The sequence below is a fragment of the Lampetra planeri genome, chromosome 27 (genome assembly GCF_965212315.1).
Source record: "Lampetra planeri chromosome 27, kcLamPlan1.2.h2, whole genome shotgun sequence".
Taxonomy (NCBI): Eukaryota; Metazoa; Chordata; class Hyperoartia; order Petromyzontiformes; family Petromyzontidae; genus Lampetra; species Lampetra planeri.
In genome coordinates, this window is record NC_136133.1 from 11,025,346 (window position 1) to 11,042,630 (window position 17,285).

General features: G+C 50.4%; 1 protein-coding gene across 6 annotated transcripts in view; it reads right to left on the reverse strand.

Moving 5' to 3' along the window:
* ALDH18A1 (aldehyde dehydrogenase 18 family member A1) overlaps window positions 1-15,026 on the reverse strand; it is a 37,362-nt gene extending 22,336 nt beyond the window's left edge. For 2 of the 6 annotated variants that reach the window (XM_078607505.1, XM_078607501.1), the window contains exons 1-3: window positions 13,597-14,038; window positions 13,266-13,369; window positions 3,061-3,326 (exon numbers count right to left, since the gene is read on the reverse strand). In XM_078607505.1, the coding sequence (XP_078463631.1) occupies window positions 3,061-3,326; window positions 13,266-13,332 (333 nt within the window). In that variant the 5' untranslated portion in view covers window positions 13,333-13,369; window positions 13,597-14,038. The other 4 variants (XM_078607503.1, XM_078607504.1, XM_078607502.1 and 1 more) reach the window with 4 other exon arrangements.
* Between the last annotated feature and the right edge of the window lie 2,259 nt (window positions 15,027-17,285).

The following is a 17,285-nucleotide window of genomic DNA, read 5'->3' on the forward strand; positions in this document are numbered from 1 at the left end:
ACTCACACCGCACGTACACACTCACCACTCACACCGCACGTACACACTCACCACACAGACCGCACGTACACACTCACCACACTCACCGCACGTACACACTCACCACCCTCACGGCACGTACACACTCACCACTCACACCGCACGTACACACTCACCACTCACACCGCACGTACACACTCACCACTCACACCGCACGTACACACTCACCACTCACACCGCACGTACACACTCACCACTCACACCGCACGTACACACTCACCACTCACACCGCACGTACACACTCACCAACACACACCGCACGTACACACTCACCAACACTCATCGCACGTACACACTCACCACACTCACACCGCACGTACACACTCACCAACACACACCGCACGTACACACTCACCGCACGTACACACTCACCACACTCACCGCACGTACACGCTCACCACACTCACGGCACGTACACACTCCCCACTCACACCGCACGTACACACTCACCACCCTCACGGCACGTACACACTCACCACTCACACCGCACGTACACACTCACCACACACACCGCACGTACACACTCACCACCCTCACGGCACGTACACACTCACCACTCACCCCGCACGTACACACTCACCACTCACACCGCACGTACACACTCACCACTCACACCGCACGTACACACTCACCACACAGACCGCACGTACACACTCACCACATTAACCGCACGTACACACTCACCACTCACACCGCACGTACACACTCACCACTCACACCGCACGTACACACTCACCACACACACCGCACGTACACACTCACCACTCACACCGCACGTACACACTCACCACACACACCGCACGTACACACTCACCACACACACCGCATGTACACACTCACCACTCACACCGCACGTACACACTCACCACTCACACCGCACGTACACACTCACCACTCACACCGCACGTACACACTCACCAACACACATCGCACGTACAGACTCACCACACTCACGCCGCACGTACACACTCACCAACACACACCGCACGTACACACTCACCAACACACACCGCACGTACACACTCACCACCCTCACGGCACGTACACACTCACCACTCACACCGCACGTACACTCACCACTCACACCGCACGTACACACTCACCACTCACACCGCACGTACACACTCACCACACACACAGCACTTACTCACTCACAACACTCACCGCACGTACACACTCACCACACACACCGCACGTACACACACACCGCACGTACACACTCACCACTCACACCGCACGTACACACTCACCACTCACACCGCACGTACACACTCACCACACGTACACACTAACCACACTCACCGCACGTACACACTCACCACACTCACGGCACGTACACACTCCCCACTCACACCGCACGTACACACTCACCACACACACCGCACGTACACACTCACCACCCTCACGGCACGTACACACTCACCACTCACCCCGCACGTACACACTCACCACTCACACCACACGTACACACTCACCACTCACACCGCACGAACACACTCACCACTCACACCGCACGTACACACTCACCACTCACACCACACGTACACACTCACCAAACACACCGCACGTACACACTCACCACTCACACCGCACGTACACACTCACCAACACACACCGCACGTACACACTCACCAACACTCATCGCACGTACACACTCACCACACTCACACCGCACGTACACACTCACCACTCACACCACACGTACACACTCACCACTCACACCGCACGTACACACTCACCACACAGACCGCACGTACACACTCACCACACTCACCGCACGTACACACTCACCACACTCACCGCACGTACACACTCACCACCCTCACGGCACGTACACACTCACCACTCACACCGCACGTACACACTCACCACTCACACCGCACGTACACACTCACCACTCACACCGCACGTACACACTCACCACTCACACCGCACGTACACACTCACCACACTCACCGCACGTACACACTCACCACCCTCACGGCACGTACACACTCACCACTCACACCGCACGTACACACTCACCACTCACACCGCACGTACACACTCACCACTCACACCGCACGTACACACTCACCACTCACACCGCACGTACACACTCACCACACACACCGCACGTACTCACTCACAACACTCACCGCACGTACACTCACCACACACACCGCACGTACACACACACCGCACGTACACACTCACCACTCACACCGCACGTACACACTCACCACTCACACCGCACGTACACACTCACCACTCACACCGCACGTACACACTCACACCGCACGTACACACTCACCACTCACACCGCACGTACACACTCACCACACGTACACACTCACCACACTCACCACACACCACACACACCGCACATATACACTCACCACACACACTGCACGGTGTGTACACATCGTGTGTGTGGAGTGTGAGTGGCAAGGTGAAGAGTCCCTGAGTGAGCGAGTGTGCGTGGTGTGCGTGGGGTGTGTGTGAGTCAGGGGGTGGATGTGGCGAGTGTGTTGAGTGTGCGTGGTGTGCGTGTGTACGAGTCAAGGGGCGGGTGTGGCGAGTGTGTTGAGTGTGCGTGGTGTGTGTGCGTGTCAGAGGGCGGGTGTGGCGAGTGTGTTGAGTGTGCGTGGTGTATGTTTGCGAGTCAGGGGGCGGGTGTGGCGAGTGCGTGTGGTGTGCGCGTGGCGTGCGTGTGCGAGTGACGAGTGAGTGTTGGGGTGTGAACGTGGTGTGTGTGTGGTGAGAGGGGTTAATGTGGTGAGTGCGTGTGGTGTGCGTGTGTGCGTGTGTGCGAGTGTGGTGAGTGTGGCGAATGATTGGCGAGGGACTCCTCACCAGTTCCCTGCTCCTTAGTGGACACGAGTTGTACTCAAAGCCACAATCATCCATCCACTCGGGCAATTTCAGGGCAATCGTTGCCAGCAATCATCACCAGCAACGGTTGCCCCGAAATGGGCTTTGAGACGAGCCCACACAGGCCCGCCCTCGCCACACATGTGCGAGCGGGCAGCGCGAGCTCACCTGCTCCACGATGGAGGCGAGCCTGCCGAGGGCGAGGCCGCACTCATCCCCGCGCGTCACCACGGCGCTGCCCAGCTTCACGACGACGCGCCGCGCCCGCGTCAACTCGGCGCGCCGCACCAGGGGCACCGAGCGCCCACGCTGCCGGCCCCCCAGTGCGGCAGCGGCGCGCGAAGGAGACGGCGCGCCGGCCGCGATGCCACCACCGCCGTCACCACCACTGCCGCCACCGCCAGGGGCAGCTGCAGAGAATCTGGCGTGGGGAGCTGGAGGGAGAGACAATGCACAGAGCGAGGGCAAACACAGGGTGTACACGGTCACAGTGGACATGCGCTGTGTGTGTACATGGTCACAGTAGACATGCTCTGTGTGTGTACACGGTCACAGTGGACATGCTCTGCGTGTGTACCAGTGACATGCAGTGAGGTCAATGGCTGGGGAGGCACTGGCTAGTGTCAGATCCAGATTCACATATTGAGGGGCGCGTGTCCTCACCGAGGGGGGCGTTTTAGACACGTCCCCCTCAGTGAGGCAGATGTGATAACTGCCTCCCCTGGTGCTTTTTCATTGCAGTTTCATGACGAGACCAGCGAGCCTAAATATCTTTATACACAAACGTGAAATAAGTTACCTGGAGTATGGAAGGCGAGGACATGAAATGAAGGGGTCTACAAACATTACATTGGTGACATACTGAGATAGTAACAGGCACGCGCTTATTGCCCACGCTCCATCCAGTTACTGAGGGGTTGCGCAATCAGAGGGGAGGCTGAGCTCGTCGCTGCCTCACCTCTCGTCTCTTCCTGTATTTGCAGCGGAGCTCTGCAAATTTGGCGATTTTGACTATAAAAATAATTGGAATCGCACAGAAATTACATTTATAACACAGATCAGTGGGAAAATCTGTATATTTATTTGATTTGATCATTTTTTTCGTAACAGCTATTTTCATTGGAGTATCACAGGTGTAGTGCCATAAGAGGGGCCACTGTGCCAGCCCAAGAGGGGAGGGGCTGCTGGGGGCTCTGGGATCCTAGACAGATAAGTCTCGGCGCCAGGCGCTAGGATCCCAGGCAACCCAGACGCTTAAGCCCCTTGGCACCACCAACGGGGGGGCTGTGTGTGCTCTGTGGGATATCTGGGGGCGCACACAACCCCACCCCGCGTTGGGGACGAGGCATAAAAGGGCAGCTCCCTGGCCGATCGGGGCCAGTCGCAGCTCAAGACCCAAGACCCGCCAGCCAGCCAGCTTAGGACCCTGGACCCCCTCGTCCCGCTTGTCCTTGTAAGGGCCGGGATGCTGCGAGGGCCAGTGGTGGAACTCTGGGACTCCCGGCTCTACGTCCTTGTAAGAGCGAGTTCCGAGGAAGCCAGAGTCCAGACCCGCACCTTGGCTGGGTCGGGTCAGATAGCCTCCCCTAGGGTAATTGTAGCCGGAGGACCCCAGAGCGTAGCCAGAGTAGTGTATCTAGGCTGTGTACCTAGGCTGCGTACCTAGGCTGTAACAGAGTATCAGGACTGTTGGAGTATTGTATTGTAATAAAGAAGTTACCTCTACAAGTGTCTCAGGAACCCATTACACAGGTGAGGCTCTGCCTCCCCTGCTTCCCCTGACCGCACGTCCCTTGTGTGTACATGGTCACAGTGGACACGCGTTGTGTGTGTGTGTAGTTGGTGTGTGTGTGTAGTAGGTGTGTGTGTCAGTAGTAGGTGTGTGTGTCAGTAGTAGGTGTGTGTGTGTGTGTAGTTGGTGTGTGTGTGTAGTTGGTGTGTGTGTGTAGTTGGTGTGTGTGTGTGTGTGTAGTAGGCGTGTATGTGTGTGTAGTTGGTGTGTGTGTAGTAGGTGTGTGTAGTAGGTGTGTGTGTGTAGTAGGCTTGTGTGTGTAGTAGGCGTGTGTGTGTAGTAGGCGTGTGTGTGTAGTAGTAGGCGTGTGTGTAGTAGTAGGTGTGTGTGTCAGTAGTAAGTGTGTGTGTCAGTAGTAGGTGTGTGTGTCAGTAGTAGGTGTGTGTGTGTAGTAGGTGTGTGTGTGTGAGTAGTTGGTGTGTGTGAGTAGTTGGTGTGTGTGAGTAGTTGGTGTGTGAGTAGTTGGTGTGTGTGTAGTTGGTGTGTGTGTGTGTGTAGTTGGTGTGTAGTTGGTGTGTGTGTGCAATTGGTGTGTGTAGTTAGTGTGTGTGTGTGTTTGTAGTTGGTGTGTAGTTGGTGTGTGTAGTTCGTGTGTGTAGTTGGTGTGTGTGTGTAGTTGGTCTGTAGTTGGTGTGTGTGTGTAGTTGGTGTGTAGTTGGTGTGTGTGTGTAGTTGGTGTGTGTGTGTAGTTGGTGTGTGTGTGTAGTTTGTGTGTGTGTGTAGTTTGTGTGTGTGTGTAGTAGGTGTGTGTGTGTGTGTAGTAGGTGTGTGTGTGTAGTAGGTGTGTGTGTGTAGTAGGTGTGTGTGTGTAGTTGGTGTGTGTGTGTAGTTGGTGTGTGTGTAGTTGGTGTGTGTGTAGTTGGTGTGTGTGTAGTTGGTGTGTGTGTAGTTGGTGTGTGTGTGTAGTTGGTCTGTAGTTGGTGTGTGTGTAGTTGGTGTGTAGTTGGTGTGTGTGTGTGTGTGTAGTAGGTGTGTGTGTGTAGTTGGTGTATAGTTGGTGTGTGTGTAGTAGGTGTGTGTGTGTAGTTGGTGTGTGTGAGTAGTTGGTGTGTGTGTGTAGTTGGTGTGTAGTTGGCGTGTGTGTGTGCAATTGGTGTGTGTAGTTAGTGTGTGTGTGTTTGTAGTTGGTGTGTAATTGGTGTGTGTAGTTCGTGTGTGTAGTTCGTGTGTGTAGTTCGTGTGTGTAGTTCGTGTGTGTAGTTCGTGTGTGTAGTTCGTGTGTGTAGTTCGTGTGTGTAGTTCGTGTGTGTAGTTGGTGTGTGTGTGTAGTAGGTGTGTGTGTGTGTGTAGTAGGTGTGTGTGTGTAGTAGGTGTGTGTGTGTAGTAGGTGTGTGTGTGTAGTTGGTGTGTGTGTAGTTGGTGTGTGTGTAGTTGGTGTGTGTGTAGTTGGTGTGTGTGTAGTTGGTGTGTGTGTAGTTGGTGTGTGTGTAGTTGGTGTGTGTGTAGTTGGTCTGTAGGTAGTTGGTGTGTAGTTGGTGTGTGTGTGTGTGTAGTAGGTGTGTGTGTGTAGTTGGTGTATAGTTGGTGTGTGTGTAGTAGGTGTGTGTGTGTAGTTGGTGTGTGTGTAGTTGGTGTGTGTGTAGTAGGTGTGTGTGTAGTAGGTGTGTGTGTAGTAGGTGTGTGTGTAGTTGGTGTGTGTAGTTTGTGTGTAGTTGGTGTGTGTGTAGTTGGTGTGTGTGTGTAGTTAGTGTGTGTGTAGTTGGTGTGTAGTAGGTGTGTGTGTGTAGTTGGTGTATAGTTGGTGTGTGTGTAGTAGGTGTGTGTGTGTAGTAGGTGTGTGTAGTAGGTGTGTAGTTGGTGTGTGTGTGTAGTAGGCGTGTGTGTGTAGTAGTAGGCGTGTGTGTAGTAGTAGGTGTGTGTGTCAGTAGTAAGTGTGTGTGTCAGTAGTAGGTGTGTGTGTCAGTAGTAGGTGTGTGTGTGTAGTAGGTGTGTGTGTGTGAGTAGTTGGTGTGTGTGAGTAGTTGGTGTGAGTAGTTGGTGTGTGTGTAGTTGGTGTGTGTGTGTGTGTAGTTGGTGTGTAGTTGGTGTGTGTGTGCAATTGGTGTGTGTAGTTAGTGTGTGTGTGTGTTTGTAGTTGGTGTGTAGTTGGTGTGTGTAGTTCGTGTGTGTAGTTGGTGTGTGTGTGTAGTTGGTCTGTAGTTGGTGTGTGTGTGTAGTTGGTGTGTAGTTGGTGTGTGTGTGTAGTTGGTGTGTGTGTGTAGTTTGTGTGTGTGTGTAGTTTGTGTGTGTGTGTAGTTTGTGTGTGTGTGTAGTTTGTGTGTGTGTGTAGTTTGTGTGTGTGTGTAGTAGGTGTGTGTGTGTAGTAGGTGTGTGTGTGTAGTAGGTGTGTGTGTGTTGTAGGTGTGTGTGTGTAGTAGGTGTGTGTGTGTAGTAGGTGTGTGTGTGTGTGTAGTTGGTGTGTGTGTGTAGTTGGTGTGTGTGTGTAGTTGGTGTGTGTGTGTGTGTGTAGTAGGCGTGTATGTGTGTGTAGTTGGTGTGTGTGTAGTAGGTGTGTGTAGTAGGTGTGTGTGTGTAGTAGGCTTGTGTGTGTAGTAGGCGTGTGTGTGTAGTAGGCGTGTGTGTGTAGTAGTAGGCGTGTGTGTAGTAGTAGGTGTGTGTGTCAGTAGTAAGTGTGTGTGTCAGTAGTAGGTGTGTGTGTCAGTAGTAGGTGTGTGTGTGTAGTAGGTGTGTGTGTGTGAGTAGTTGGTGTGTGTGAGTAGTTGGTGTGTGTGAGTAGTTGGTGTGTGAGTAGTTGGTGTGTGTGTAGTTGGTGTGTGTGTGTGTGTAGTTGGTGTGTAGTTGGTGTGTGTGTGCAATTGGTGTGTGTAGTTAGTGTGTGTGTGTGTTTGTAGTTGGTGTGTAGTTGGTGTGTGTAGTTCGTGTGTGTAGTTGGTGTGTGTGTGTAGTTGGTCTGTAGTTGGTGTGTGTGTGTAGTTGGTGTGTAGTTGGTGTGTGTGTGTAGTTGGTGTGTGTGTGTAGTTGGTGTGTGTGTGTAGTTTGTGTGTGTGTGTAGTTTGTGTGTGTGTGTAGTAGGTGTGTGTGTGTGTGTAGTAGGTGTGTGTGTGTAGTAGGTGTGTGTGTGTAGTAGGTGTGTGTGTGTAGTTGGTGTGTGTGTGTAGTTGGTGTGTGTGTAGTTGGTGTGTGTGTAGTTGGTGTGTGTGTAGTTGGTGTGTGTGTAGTTGGTGTGTGTGTGTAGTTGGTCTGTAGTTGGTGTGTGTGTAGTTGGTGTGTAGTTGGTGTGTGTGTGTGTGTGTAGTAGGTGTGTGTGTGTAGTTGGTGTATAGTTGGTGTGTGTGTAGTAGGTGTGTGTGTGTAGTTGGTGTGTGTGAGTAGTTGGTGTGTGTGTGTAGTTGGTGTGTAGTTGGCGTGTGTGTGTGCAATTGGTGTGTGTAGTTAGTGTGTGTGTGTTTGTAGTTGGTGTGTAATTGGTGTGTGTAGTTCGTGTGTGTAGTTCGTGTGTGTAGTTCGTGTGTGTAGTTCGTGTGTGTAGTTCGTGTGTGTAGTTCGTGTGTGTAGTTCGTGTGTGTAGTTGGTGTGTGTGTGTAGTAGGTGTGTGTGTGTGTGTAGTAGGTGTGTGTGTGTAGTAGGTGTGTGTGTGTAGTAGGTGTGTGTGTGTAGTTGGTGTGTGTGTAGTTGGTGTGTGTGTAGTTGGTGTGTGTGTAGTTGGTGTGTGTGTAGTTGGTGTGTGTGTAGTTGGTCTGTAGTTGGTGTGTGTGTAGTTGGTGTGTAGTTGGTGTGTGTGTGTGTGTAGTAGGTGTGTGTGTGTAGTTGGTGTATAGTTGGTGTGTGTGTAGTAGGTGTGTGTGTGTAGTTGGTGTGTGTGTAGTTGGTGTGTGTGTAGTAGGTGTGTGTGTAGTAGGTGTGTGTGTAGTAGGTGTGTGTGTAGTTGGTGTGTGTAGTTTGTGTGTAGTTGGTGTGTGTGTAGTTGGTGTGTGTGTGTAGTTAGTGTGTGTGTAGTTGGTGTGTAGTAGGTGTGTGTGTGTAGTTGGTGTATAGTTGGTGTGTGTGTAGTAGGTGTGTGTGTGTAGTAGGTGTGTGTAGTAGGTGTGTAGTTGGTGTGTGTGTGTAGTAGGCGTGTGTGTGTAGTAGTAGGCGTGTGTGTAGTAGTAGGTGTGTGTGTCAGTAGTAAGTGTGTGTGTCAGTAGTAGGTGTGTGTGTCAGTAGTAGGTGTGTGTGTGTAGTAGGTGTGTGTGTGTGAGTAGTTGGTGTGTGTGAGTAGTTGGTGTGTGAGTAGTTGGTGTGTGTGTAGTTGGTGTGTGTGTGTGTGTAGTTGGTGTGTAGTTGGTGTGTGTGTGCAATTGGTGTGTGTAGTTAGTGTGTGTGTGTGTTTGTAGTTGGTGTGTAGTTGGTGTGTGTAGTTCGTGTGTGTAGTTGGTGTGTGTGTGTAGTTGGTCTGTAGTTGGTGTGTGTGTGTAGTTGGTGTGTAGTTGGTGTGTGTGTGTAGTTGGTGTGTGTGTGTAGTTTGTGTGTGTGTGTAGTTTGTGTGTGTGTGTAGTTTGTGTGTGTGTGTAGTTTGTGTGTGTGTGTAGTAGGTGTGTGTGTGTAGTAGGTGTGTGTGTGTAGTAGGTGTGTGTGTGTAGTAGGTGTGTGTGTGTAGTAGGTGTGTGTGTGTAGTTGGTGTGTGTGTGTAGTTGGTGTGTGTGTAGTTGGTGTGTGTGTAGTTGGTGTGTGTGTAGTTGGTGTGTGTGTGTAGTTGGTCTGTAGTTGGTGTGTGTGTAGTTGGTGTGTAGTTGGTGTGTGTGTGTAGTTGGTGTATAGTTGGTGTGTGTGTAGTAGGTGTGTGTGTGTAGTTGGTGTGTGTGAGTAGTTGGTGTGTGTGTGTAGTTGGTGTGTAGTTGGCGTGTGTGTGTGCAATTGGTGTGTGTAGTTAGTGTGTGTGTGTTTGTAGTTGGTGTGTAGTTGGTGTGTGTAGTTCGTGTGTGTAGTTGGTGTGTGTGTGTAGTTGGTCTGTAGTTGGTGTGTGTGTGTAGTTGGTGTGTAGTTGGTGTGTGTGTGTAGTTGGTGTGTGTGTGTAGTTTGTGTGTGTGTGTAGTTTGTGTGTGTGTGTAGTTTGTGTGTGTGTGTAGTTTGTGTGTGTGTGTAGTTTGTGTGTGTGTGTAGTAGGTGTGTGTGTGTAGTAGGTGTGTGTGTGTAGTAGGTGTGTGTGTGTTGTAGGTGTGTGTGTGTAGTAGGTGTGTGTGTGTAGTAGGTGTGTGTGTGTGTGTAGTTGGTGTGTGTGTGTAGTTGGTGTGTGTGTGTAGTTGGTGTGTGTGTGTGTGTGTAGTAGGCGTGTATGTGTGTGTAGTTGGTGTGTGTGTAGTAGGTGTGTGTAGTAGGTGTGTGTGTGTAGTAGGCTTGTGTGTGTAGTAGGCGTGTGTGTGTAGTAGGCGTGTGTGTGTAGTAGTAGGCGTGTGTGTAGTAGTAGGTGTGTGTGTCAGTAGTAAGTGTGTGTGTCAGTAGTAGGTGTGTGTGTCAGTAGTAGGTGTGTGTGTGTAGTAGGTGTGTGTGTGTGAGTAGTTGGTGTGTGTGAGTAGTTGGTGTGTGTGAGTAGTTGGTGTGTGAGTAGTTGGTGTGTGTGTAGTTGGTGTGTGTGTGTGTGTAGTTGGTGTGTAGTTGGTGTGTGTGTGCAATTGGTGTGTGTAGTTAGTGTGTGTGTGTGTTTGTAGTTGGTGTGTAGTTGGTGTGTGTAGTTCGTGTGTGTAGTTGGTGTGTGTGTGTAGTTGGTCTGTAGTTGGTGTGTGTGTGTAGTTGGTGTGTAGTTGGTGTGTGTGTGTAGTTGGTGTGTGTGTGTAGTTGGTGTGTGTGTGTAGTTTGTGTGTGTGTGTAGTTTGTGTGTGTGTGTAGTAGGTGTGTGTGTGTGTGTAGTAGGTGTGTGTGTGTAGTAGGTGTGTGTGTGTAGTAGGTGTGTGTGTGTAGTTGGTGTGTGTGTGTAGTTGGTGTGTGTGTAGTTGGTGTGTGTGTAGTTGGTGTGTGTGTAGTTGGTGTGTGTGTAGTTGGTGTGTGTGTGTAGTTGGTCTGTAGTTGGTGTGTGTGTAGTTGGTGTGTAGTTGGTGTGTGTGTGTGTGTGTAGTAGGTGTGTGTGTGTAGTTGGTGTATAGTTGGTGTGTGTGTAGTAGGTGTGTGTGTGTAGTTGGTGTGTGTGAGTAGTTGGTGTGTGTGTGTAGTTGGTGTGTAGTTGGCGTGTGTGTGTGCAATTGGTGTGTGTAGTTAGTGTGTGTGTGTTTGTAGTTGGTGTGTAATTGGTGTGTGTAGTTCGTGTGTGTAGTTCGTGTGTGTAGTTCGTGTGTGTAGTTCGTGTGTGTAGTTCGTGTGTGTAGTTCGTGTGTGTAGTTCGTGTGTGTAGTTGGTGTGTGTGTGTAGTAGGTGTGTGTGTGTGTGTAGTAGGTGTGTGTGTGTAGTAGGTGTGTGTGTGTAGTAGGTGTGTGTGTGTAGTTGGTGTGTGTGTAGTTGGTGTGTGTGTAGTTGGTGTGTGTGTAGTTGGTGTGTGTGTAGTTGGTGTGTGTGTAGTTGGTCTGTAGTTGGTGTGTGTGTAGTTGGTGTGTAGTTGGTGTGTGTGTGTGTGTAGTAGGTGTGTGTGTGTAGTTGGTGTATAGTTGGTGTGTGTGTAGTAGGTGTGTGTGTGTAGTTGGTGTGTGTGTAGTTGGTGTGTGTGTAGTAGGTGTGTGTGTAGTAGGTGTGTGTGTAGTAGGTGTGTGTGTAGTTGGTGTGTGTAGTTTGTGTGTAGTTGGTGTGTGTGTAGTTGGTGTGTGTGTGTAGTTAGTGTGTGTGTAGTTGGTGTGTAGTAGGTGTGTGTGTGTAGTTGGTGTATAGTTGGTGTGTGTGTAGTAGGTGTGTGTGTGTAGTAGGTGTGTGTAGTAGGTGTGTAGTTGGTGTGTGTGTGTAGTAGGCGTGTGTGTGTAGTAGTAGGCGTGTGTGTAGTAGTAGGTGTGTGTGTCAGTAGTAAGTGTGTGTGTCAGTAGTAGGTGTGTGTGTCAGTAGTAGGTGTGTGTGTGTAGTAGGTGTGTGTGTGTGAGTAGTTGGTGTGTGTGAGTAGTTGGTGTGTGAGTAGTTGGTGTGTGTGTAGTTGGTGTGTGTGTGTGTGTAGTTGGTGTGTAGTTGGTGTGTGTGTGCAATTGGTGTGTGTAGTTAGTGTGTGTGTGTGTTTGTAGTTGGTGTGTAGTTGGTGTGTGTAGTTCGTGTGTGTAGTTGGTGTGTGTGTGTAGTTGGTCTGTAGTTGGTGTGTGTGTGTAGTTGGTGTGTAGTTGGTGTGTGTGTGTAGTTGGTGTGTGTGTGTAGTTTGTGTGTGTGTGTAGTTTGTGTGTGTGTGTAGTTTGTGTGTGTGTGTAGTTTGTGTGTGTGTGTAGTAGGTGTGTGTGTGTAGTAGGTGTGTGTGTGTAGTAGGTGTGTGTGTGTAGTAGGTGTGTGTGTGTAGTAGGTGTGTGTGTGTAGTTGGTGTGTGTGTGTAGTTGGTGTGTGTGTAGTTGGTGTGTGTGTAGTTGGTGTGTGTGTAGTTGGTGTGTGTGTGTAGTTGGTCTGTAGTTGGTGTGTGTGTAGTTGGTGTGTAGTTGGTGTGTGTGTGTAGTTGGTGTATAGTTGGTGTGTGTGTAGTAGGTGTGTGTGTGTAGTTGGTGTGTGTGAGTAGTTGGTGTGTGTGTGTAGTTGGTGTGTAGTTGGCGTGTGTGTGTGCAATTGGTGTGTGTAGTTAGTGTGTGTGTGTTTGTAGTTGGTGTGTAGTTGGTGTGTGTAGTTCGTGTGTGTAGTTCGTGTGTGTAGTTCGTGTGTGTAGTTGGTGTGTGTGTGTAGTAGGTGTGTGTGTGTGTAGTAGGTGTGTGTGTGTAGTAGGTGTGTGTGTGTAGTAGGTGTGTGTGTGTAGTTGGTGTGTGTGTAGTTGGTGTGTGTGTAGTTGGTGTGTGTGTAGTTGGTGTGTGTGTAGTTGGTGTGTGTGTAGTTGGTGTGTGTGTAGTTGGTGTGTGTGTAGTTGGTGTGTGTGTAGTTGGTGTGTGTGTAGTTGGTCTGTAGTTGGTGTGTGTGTAGTTGGTGTGTAGTTGGTGTGTGTGTGTGTGTAGTTGGTGTATAGTTGGTGTGTGTGTAGTAGGTGTGTGTGTGTAGTTGGTGTGTGTGTAGTTGGTGTGTGTGTAGTAGGTGTGTGTGTAGTAGGTGTGTGTGTAGTAGGTGTGTGTGTAGTTGGTGTGTGTAGTTTGTGTGTAGTTGGTGTGTGTGTAGTTGGTGTGTGTGTGTAGTTAGTGTGTAGTAGGTGTGTGTGTGTAGTTGGTGTATAGTTGGTGTGTGTGTAGTAGGTGTGTGTGTGTAGTAGGTGTGTGTAGTAGGTGTGTAGTTGGTGTGTGTGTGTAGTTGGTGTGTAGTTGGTGTGTAGTTGGTGTGTAGTAGGTGTGTAGTTGGTGTGTAGTAGGTGTGTGTGTGTAGTTGGTGTGTGTGTAGTTGGTGTGTGTGTAGTTGGTGTGTAATTGGTGTGTGTGTGTAGTTGGTGTGTGTGTAGTTGGTGTGTGTGTAGTAAGTTTGTGTGTGTAGTTGGTGTGTGTGTAGTTGGTGTGTAGTTGGTGTGTAGTTGGTGTGTGTAGTAGGTGTGTGTGTGTGTAGTAGGTGTGTAGTTGGTGTGTGTAGTTGGTGTGTGCGGTGTGCGCACCTCTGACAGCCCAGGCCGCCCTCCATTGCACACCGGCTCCGCTCCACGCCCTCATGGTTGACAGCATCGTGCACACCACCACCACCAGCTGCTGCTACTACTACCTGTGTAACGTCACCAACACCACCACTACCATCATCATCATCACATTCATCGCCATCAACATTCATCGCCATCACCATTACCACCTGGATCAACACCACCACCATAATGATGACACCACAACTCTGACACCACTAACAACGACGACACCACCACCACCACAACGACACCACCACCACGACGACACCACCACCACGACGACCCCACCACCACCACACCACCCTGTTACCGGGACTCTCCCCGGCTCCGAGCTCTCCTGCCCGAACGGATCGCGGTGCCACGCGAGTGGCCGTGGACCGGCGCCACGCGCCCAAAACAGCGGCTCCTGTCACAACCGGCTCGCGCGCTGCGGCTGCTGTTCAAAATCGCCTCTGTCTGACCGACCCGGTTTGTCTGACCGGTGTCTGTGGTGCGGCGCCGCAACTTCTGTCCGTGTTGCCTGTCTGACCGGTGTCTGTGGCGTGGCAACGTCTGTCCCTGTTGCCTCTGTCTGCTGCCAGCGTGGACTCCCGAGCGAAATTCGGACCTCGCTAAATGTCCCCTAGAGCAGGCAATGCGCATGCGCAGCAAGCACGAAGTTGCTGTGCGCTTAAAGGATCGCATTTGGCATGAAGTGAATCGAGGCGGGGGTGAATGGGTTTAATGGCAGCAGTGTCCCAACTCTGGAGCGATCTTACATCATCACCATCACAGCAACACACCTCATCACTGTCACACTCACATGTCGAAGCGAGTTCCTGCTGTGGTGGAATGTCCACATTCCTACGGCGGGGGCGAGTATCTCCCCAAAGGATAACCGCTGTTGACTTATCCACAGCAAAAGTCACGCTCGTTTTATCGACCCCGGAGGGTTGATGAGGTGCCGATTGAACCTCATCAACCAGGATGTGAACTCTCACCCCACTCCATCTCTCATCTCACTACAACTCGGATCTCTTGTCTCATCTCACATTACTACAGTGCACGTCACAATTCTCGATCCCATCTCACTGCAACTCTATCCCTTGTCTTATCTCCAGCTATCCGCACTCACGACTCTCTCTCACTGGAGGATGTATACATTATCATCGCTACAAACTGCCCCGAGGGTGTGTGCCTACTCGGGGCTTTTAAAATCGAACATTTTCCAAACCGGTAACCGCATTAAAGCAAACCCGGCAAAACCGGTTCGCCGCCCCTAAATATCTGGGAGCGTTCACCACCTTCACCGAGAGCCGCTGCTGCTGCTGCCGCAGTGGTGGTGATACGGCGGGCAGCAGTAGCAGCATCAGGCCTGCCGACTTGCGATCCACAGGTCACCGGTTGCATTCCGTCTCCCGGCGTGAGAGTTGACACGACAGCGTGGGGCAGGTTTAGTCATCTACTTTCGCTCACGTCCACCCAGCAGCAGCAGCAGCTGCTGGTGTGGAAGAGAAGGCCAAATTACCCTCGCACGGAGGCCAATGCCGCCAGTCATTGCAAGTGCTGCATTCTCGGATTGTTTTGCCGTGCGGTTAAACAAAAAAAAAACAATCGTAAAATTCCACGATAAACGGTTACCGGTTTCCTGTCTCTGGGAACCGGTAACCGATTCTGAAAGCTGTTACCGGTTTCCCGGCTCGTTGTTTAACGGCGCCCACGCAGCCCGTAGCTCACTCACCCAGCCACGAGTCCACGTGGGCAGCGCGGGGTCCTGCCCTTATAAGGGCATGAGTGGGGGGGGGGTGCCCCCCCTCCCATTGGGTGCCTCGGGGCAGACAGAGGGGGGCCCACGTGGCATGTGTTTACTCACAATTACACGCCCACAAGACTCCCTCCTATACATAGACACTGGTATCAACATACACTCTCTAGAGCCACTACTATGGACGCAAGCACTGCCATAGACATACACGGCTATAGACTCAAACTTTATACTGGTAGGAACGAAGTGGACCAGACCACCAATAGATTAATGTGTCCGTCTGTCCGTGTATCAACATCGCCCCCTACTGCAAACACTTGGCATGACCCTGTCCGACAAGATGGCCGCCCGCTCCCCCTGCGATCTGTCAACTAAACAAGATGGCCGTCGCTTCCGGCGCCTCACGGCGAAACTTTAAACTTCGCTTCAAAATTACTTTACTGAAACGCAGCACGTTTTTAAAAAAAATTACTTTACTGAAACGCAGCACGTTTTTTTAACACAGAGACAAGAAACATTTATTAACACAGAGACGAGATACATTTAATTGCCTTATTTGTGCACGAAAAGCATGGCGCGAGGCCTAGTGCGGCAGGCTTCGCGAGGCCTAGTGCGGCAGGCTTATTAACACAGAGACGAGATACATTTAATCGCCTTATTTGTGCACGAAAAGCGCGGCTTCGCGAGGCCTACTGCAGAGGCTTCGCGAGGCCTAGTGCAGAAGGCTTCGCTAAGTTTACTGCAGAGAAGGCTTCGCGAGGCCTAGTGCAGTAGGCTTCGCGAGGCCTAGTGCGGCAGGCTTCGCGAGGCCTAGTGCAGAAGGTGGTGGTGGGGGGTGATGGGGTGGTGGTGGTGGGGTTGGGTGGTGGTGGGGGGTGGTGGTGGGGGGTGGTGGTGGAGGGTGGTGGTGGGGGGTGGTGGTGGGGGGTGGTGAGGGCTGGTGGGAGGGCTGGTGGGAGGGCTGGTGGGAGGGGTGGTGTTGAGGGTGGTGTTGGGGGGTCTTTAAATCTCACAGCGTTTCTTGTCAAAACAAACACTTTTAATGAACTTTACACTAGAATACAGTTAAATTGTTTCTTTAACTCCTCTATACCCGGTCGATATCCCTGTACCAGTACTAAGTATTATTCCTACCAGCCCACCCCGCAGGGTCCTGTTTTGGAGCTTTTCGTGACCGCAGGAATTACTCTTTGGTTCTTTCGGTAAAATCACGTAGAAAGACAAAATAAATTAAATAATAGCATACGACGTTTCGATTGCAACACAAGCAATCATCATGTCTCTGTGTCTTGTCTCTCTCTCAAAATTTCACACTTAACTTCTAATTTAGCAATCTTTGGAAAAACGTAATCAATCAGGCTATGCGTTAATTGTGTGTTGACCGACTCTCTGTGTTGCATTGCATTACATTTCCAAAAGTTTAATCTTGATTCTAGATTTGAAGCTTTCGTGACTGCAATGATTCATATCCTTATGTTTTTTCGGTAAAGTCACGTAGGTAAAAACATTAAAAAGTAAAATAAAATAAAAAATAAAAAATCACGACGTTTCGGAGGCAACACAAGCTTCCGTCTTCAGGTGGTACCGTCACAGCCACGACAGTTGTATCAAGTAAATGAGAGATTTCAGGAGTTACCACTGCGTTTATATAATGGTTGGAGAAGGTGGTGGGGCATGGGCCGCATTTTTATTATTAATATGGTAAGGTGAGGCTTGAGACTAAGAATAGACTGCATAACAAAGGCTGAGCCTTATGGAGAGGTGCGGTTTGTGACTCAACCTGTAACACGGAGACCAACACTAAACATGGTAAAACAGTAATGGTTGTCTGTCAAATAAGATTGGCAAATAAGTGTAGTTAAATCTTTTTTGCATGGTTAATCACATCTTTCCAATGATTACTCAGTTTGTAACCGTCATCACGGTTGAAATTATGTCTGTGTTTGTATATTTGTATGGCTTCGTGTACAAACCTTTGATGGTAGCCAGGAGGTTTGCAGAGAACCTTGGTCTCGGAAAATACAATTTCATGAGAGCCCACCGAGTTGTAGCAATGATCGGCAACGGCCGAAGAATCAGTTCTGCCGTGTTTCAGATCTGACTTGTGCTCGCGGACACGATCAGAAACATGACGTTTCGTTTCTCCAATGTAGCAATCACCACAAATGCAACTCAATTTGTAGACTCCAGGATACTGTAAGTCAGGAACGACATCCTTCACAGATGGAATCAAATCACGGATTTTATGCACTGTA